This window comes from Onychostoma macrolepis, chromosome 18, assembly GCF_012432095.1.
Source record: "Onychostoma macrolepis isolate SWU-2019 chromosome 18, ASM1243209v1, whole genome shotgun sequence".
Lineage (NCBI taxonomy): Eukaryota > Metazoa > Chordata > Actinopteri > Cypriniformes > Cyprinidae > Onychostoma > Onychostoma macrolepis.
The window spans coordinates 12,033,413-12,039,417 of record NC_081172.1 but is presented as its reverse complement, the minus strand read 5'-3'; the positions used below and the strand labels follow the sequence as shown (position 1 = coordinate 12,039,417).

The 6,005-nt window shown below is 34.2% G+C and overlaps 1 protein-coding gene across 1 annotated transcript; it reads right to left on the bottom strand.

Moving 5' to 3' along the window:
* Nucleotides 1–3,011: 3,011 nt before the first annotated feature.
* Nucleotides 3,012–4,388, bottom strand: rxfp3.3a3 (relaxin family peptide receptor 3.3a3). The gene has a single exon (XM_058751098.1). It carries the CDS (start codon nucleotides 4,302–4,304, stop codon nucleotides 3,258–3,260), a length of 1,047 nt encoding a protein of 348 aa, XP_058607081.1. The 5' UTR covers nucleotides 4,305–4,388; the 3' UTR covers nucleotides 3,012–3,257.
* Nucleotides 4,389–6,005: the final 1,617 nt, after the last annotated feature.

Genomic DNA, 6,005 nt, shown 5'->3' with positions numbered 1-6,005 from the left:
TATTTGTGTTACATGTAAAATATAAATGTTCACAGTTGTAATAAATTATTATTTTATTGTAGGCTATATTTTTTGTCATTTTATACATATAAAAAGTTTTTGTTTTTTTAAGGTGGAAAAAAAAACAATGGGCATGTGTGTTCTTGAGTGTCTGCGTGTGGTGCAATGAATTTAGATTATTACAATATTATTTAAACAGTTTAAATTAAATTAACCATCAAAATATCTCTAATAGGCCCATAGTTCATAAATCTGCTCCATTTTATCAGATGGTCTTTCAACGAAATAGTCTTATATAGTTTTATAATTATTAGGACAATTAGCAATATTTTTTTATTATTTTTTTTTTTTCCAGTCCATCCTCTTTAAAATGATTTGCTGTGTACTCTTCAGAAAAACCCTTGTCCAGTTACTGACACAGGTTTGTTTAATGGGTTTTGGTGTACAAGGAATTCTTGTGATGTTCATGATATAGCATATTCCAGGTTAAACTGGATCTTAATTGGTGTATTGCAAAACAGATTACTTATCAAGATAAGACATTTATTATTCTAAATGTGTATACACCTTACGAATGCCATCATAATGAAGATGAATACTTAAATAGACTAGCTTTTATCAGTTCTTTTATTGAAAGTTGTACTATTTCCAGTGTGTATGTCATTGGGGACATGAATGCGGACATTTCAGACAGAAATTCATTATTTTCTAGTCATATTGTTCAGTTTTGCCAAGATAATCTCATTTTGTCAAGTGAAGTGTGTTTATCTGTAGATAGTTATACCTATGTTAATGAGGCTTGGACAATTGTATTAGTACAGCAGATGCACATGCCTCGCTGAGGGATATGAGTATCTTATATGATACAGTAACAACTGATCATATACCTGTGTCTATGGTGATAAATGTTGACTATTTCATAGCGATGTCTAATAATGAAAGTAATATCAATGAAGCAAAAATGGATTGGTCAGCACTTACAAAGGAGGACCTTTTAGCCTATTATGTAAGTACAGATAAATGCCTGAGTAATATTCGTTTACCTAGGGATGCAATGATGTGTAGCGATGTTAACTGTAAAGATGTAAATCATCAGAGGGATATCTGCTCAATGTATAATGATATAGTAAATGCATTGCATGGTTGTATTAAGCCATTTTTTAAATCGAAGGTATAATGAATAAGACTAGGCTTGGATGGAGTAAATATGTATCTGAATATCAGGCTGAAGCCCAGGAAGCTTATAAATTATGGGTTATGTCAGGTAGACCCAGACAAGGGCCTGAGCTTGAGTATAAGAAATCTACAAATTCAAGATATAAGTATGCTATTCGTTTCATCTGTAAAAATGAGCAAACCTTAAGGGCTGATTCTATGGCTATGAAGCTGCTAAATCATAATATTACAAATTTTTGGAAAGAAGTCAGAACTTTTAATAGTTGCAGAGTTTCTAGGGCAGAGAATATTGTGGAATTATGGAGACAACATTACTGTATTCTTTTTAATTGCATCCAAAATGAATTGTATAATGTGGACAATATTCAAGTTAATGATCCAATAGTGATTACGTCACGTGAAGTGGATCAAGCTATGAGCAAATTGCCTCAAAACAAAGCTAGTGGCCTAGATAATATTTCTGCTGAACATCTTAAGTATTGAAGTAAGAGGATAGCCCCTTTATTAGCTGTCTGTTTTACTGGCTTTTTGATTCATAGTGTGTTACCAGATTCAATGTTGTTTGTTTTGACAGTTATTAAAAACAAAGCTGGAATGGTAGGTAACCTAGATAATTATAGACCTATAGCCATAGCTAGGATCCTGTCTATCTGGATTTAAGGCTAAACATGGTACTGATCTTTGCATCTATGCATTAAAGGAAATAGTAAATAAGTATAGAGATAAAAATTCATCAGTTTTTATGTGTTTCATTGATGCATCTAAAGCTTTTGATCGGGTTAACCATGCTAAGTTATTTTTTAAAATGAGACAAAGAGGGGTGCCAGAATACATTGTGAGAATCCTGGTTTATTGGTATGCCCACCAGATGATGCGAGTAAAATGGGGCAATAAGGTCTCTGCCCCTTTTGGGGTTAATAACGATTCTGTCCCCAATTCTGTTTAATCTTTATATGGATGAGCTATCTGAACGTTTGAATGTCTGTAAAACTGGTTTTAGTCCTGTTTAGTCCTAGCAGTGCTGGTCTTCAACAGCTTTTAACTATGTGTTCTGATTTTGGTCTTGAACATGATATTTGAAAGGCAACGCCGTATGATTTATATGCAGGCGAATATACTTTTACGTAAGTTTAGTTTCTGTTCAGATGAAGTGAAGGTGTCACTTTTCAAAGCATACTGTACAACACTTATACTGCTCATTTGTGGTGTAACTACAGAGCATCTAGTTTACAGAAGCTGCATATAATGATGCAATGAGAATCTTACTACGGAGACCTAGATGGCATAGTGCAAGTGAAATGTTTGTGAGTGCAAGAGTAATCACTTTTAAAGCACTGTTACGAAATCTTATGTATAGATTTATCTGCCGGCTTAATGCTTCTAAAAATGAGATTATTGTGGGTTTATCAAATATAAGGGTTTGTACAAGTATTAGTAAAAGCTGTGGAGACAGTGGTATTGCTGTATTTTGTAACTCTTTATGTCTGTGTATGGGTTGTATATGTTGTCTATTGTCTTTTTTAAATCTGGACCTTGAGTCTGTAATAAAGTTTGATTGATTGATTGCAGATGTGAAGTTCTCCCATGTATGTAGCATTTGAAATATGGTCAGAAGTGGACTATATCAATAATGATTTATTCATATTATGTCAATACACAACTGGGCATATGCTTCTGTTTTACAATATTTTAGTATTTGAAAAGACAGCCTGTTGTTGTTTTAAGTCATTTCCAAACATGCATACATTTGTTTCATTTTTCAGTTTAACAAAAGATGACATTGTCTAAATTACAGAAAGACCCATCATTTTCAGCTTAATCCTTCATTGGTTCTTTAACGCAGTCAATAAATTCCATCTCTCTAAAGAATAATTATTGATGCAACTAAATGTAGGCTAATAATAATGTATTACTGGTAGTAGTAGTAGCAATAATAATAATAATAATAATAATATATCGTTTTATAATAAATTGTCAAAAAAGAGAGAAAAATATATATATTCTATATACACATATAATATATACATATATATATTTTGCATATAAATTATTATTTTCTCATTTTAATATCGTGGCATGGTTCATGCATGCCTCCCAGATTTCTGAAAAGACCTCTTTAATAACCAAGGGGCAATATTTGACAAACAATTTTTCAGTTTCTTTCTCAATGCCCTTCTGGTAAGACAATATATAAACGGATTTAAGCAACTATTAGTATGAGCTAAGCAAACAGTCACGGGGAATACATAGGTATGAACAATATAATACGCCTCATCCCAGTGAATCACGTTCAACTTTACCAAAACACCCCAAAATGTAATTGCGTGGTTCGGCATCCAGCAAAGAAAGAATGAAAGAACCACAACTGTGATAGATTTAGTGACTTGAATCCTGCGCTGTGAATGACTGTTATTCATATTTCGCTTTCTCACAAATCTCAGAAGCAACAAATAGGACACGGAAAGGGTCAACATGGGCAAAACAAAAGCAACCAGGATTTTTTGCAAATGATAAAATGCTAGCCAATAATGTCCTGCAGGAAACTTCAGTAAGCAGAGCTTCTCTCCAGCCACGTTGGTCACAGTGGAGAAAATAGACGTCGGCGCGGTGGCGACGGTAGCAAAGACCCACAAAAATGCGCAAACCCATTTGACAGAGCAGGATGTTGGCGGACGGACCCTGGTCTTGGTGGCTGAAGCCACGGAGCAGTATCGGGTGATGCTCATAGCAGTGAGGAAGAAGACGCTGGCGTACATGTTCATCACAGTGACCGACAGTATGATCTTGCACATGGCGTCTCCAAACGGCCAGCTGAAATCCAGAGCGGTATCCACAGCCCAAAACGGCAAAGTCAGGACGAACTGGAGGTCTGTGACAGCTAAATTAATGACGAAAACATTAATGGTGGTGCTCTGTCTGCAGTGTTTCACTCTCATGATGAAAAGGACGAGCGAATTCCCAACTAAGCCTATTGCGCACACGAGAATGTACACCACTGAGATCATGATCCTCAGGACCGGGCTCCTGTCCGCGGTCACGTCTATGTCCTCCAGATTTCCAAATGTGACATGACCCTGAGGGGTTCGGTTAAACACCCTGCTGCTGCTGCTGTTGAAAGGGTCACCCATGGTTAAGCATCCAATAGCGCGTTCCAGCTGCGCTCAGCTGTGTTGAAGAGGCTTTCTCAGCGGTTTGCCCACCAGCCGTGAGCTTCTACATATATATTCATAGTTTTGGTATTTCCCGCCCTTGCAGAGCAAAGATTGGCTGGAGAGTTTTGACATGTATGTCAGCTGGTGGGAATTGTGGGGGTTTAAACCCTTGGGAATGCGGGAGGGGATTTAAATACATTTTTATACGCATAAGTAGGTCTATATCTGGGTTTCAAGTGGGGTTCCAAAACATTTTTAATGATAACAAAAGTTAGATTACAATTTGGGCGCGAATTTCTCTTGGCATAAAGAGATGCTCGCGAAGAGTAACAGCGGCAGCGATGTAACCATGACAACAGTAAGCTTCTCAATTACATTCACGGTATCATCATTCGATGAAGCAGTAACAACTATTATACATTTTTTTTTTAACTATTATACATACACTGAAAAAAAGTTACATTTACTTAATTTGCACACAAATTTGTAAGTAAAATCAGACTTTGGTAAAATTTAAGTATGGAATTAAGTAAATCTACTTAAACTAACTTATGTAAAATTAAGTAAATTTAACCTGGCCAGTTAGAATTTGATGAGTAATTTCTTCTTAGTTATTATAAGTTTACGCTGCAATACTAAAGTACATTTCACTTAGTTAGGGTTTGCAAACTCTACTCAAATAATGTAACAACATATTTTTGCAGCATGTGGTTCACTTACAAACATGTAAGTAAGCAAGCAAGCAAGCAGACAGCTTATTATCCTTTTTAAGATAATATATCTATTCAATAGAGTAATTACCCAAATAAACACAGAGACCTCAATACTTGGTACACAATACACAATGACAGTATCAGTGGGTAGTGTTTGAGTATGAATGGGTCATTTTGAGTTGAGTCACAAAGCAGTACTAAACCTAACAACAAAATCAAACATAAAACAGGGTAAATACAACTTGAAAGCAGTGAAAAACTTTAATTATTCGTGCCCCAATGCATGATGGGAATAATGGGATCATAACTTTCATATTTACTTAAAGATTAAACAAACATTTCCAAATAAAATTTACTTAGCTTAAGCTTAAATTGAGTACTAATATAGAATTTACTCTTTATTTTTTTAAATTATTGGCTGAACTAAATTAATGTAGAAGTTACATTTGTTTTTCCGTAGTATTTACAAAATAATTTTTATCAGTGTAGACAGCACCTAAACTCGGATGAACCTCAACAGTACCCCTAAAATATAGAAATAATGGAATATCACAGAAAAATACGCTGTTTAAAAAAAAAAAATATATATATATATATATATATATAACTCTAAAACGCAATGCACCGCAAAATTCAAATTACAATAAAAAAATCCATAAAAATAGGGCAGATGTTTTACGTGTAGAGATCTTCAACTGAAAAAATCCACAGTATAACCTTGTATGACTTTGACAATATTCCCATATTTATGTTTGAAAGTAGTTTAGAAATCTACTAGTCCTTAAACTTTTTATAAAACATCAAATGTATTTCTATACACATAATTACAAATATAAATACTAATTTAATTATTATTAGTAAAATCTATTATATGAATACATAATATATAAATATATCAAAAAGTGCTTGTGCTCACTACGGTTGTAACATTTTGCGCATTCGTGATGAACAATTACTCATAATT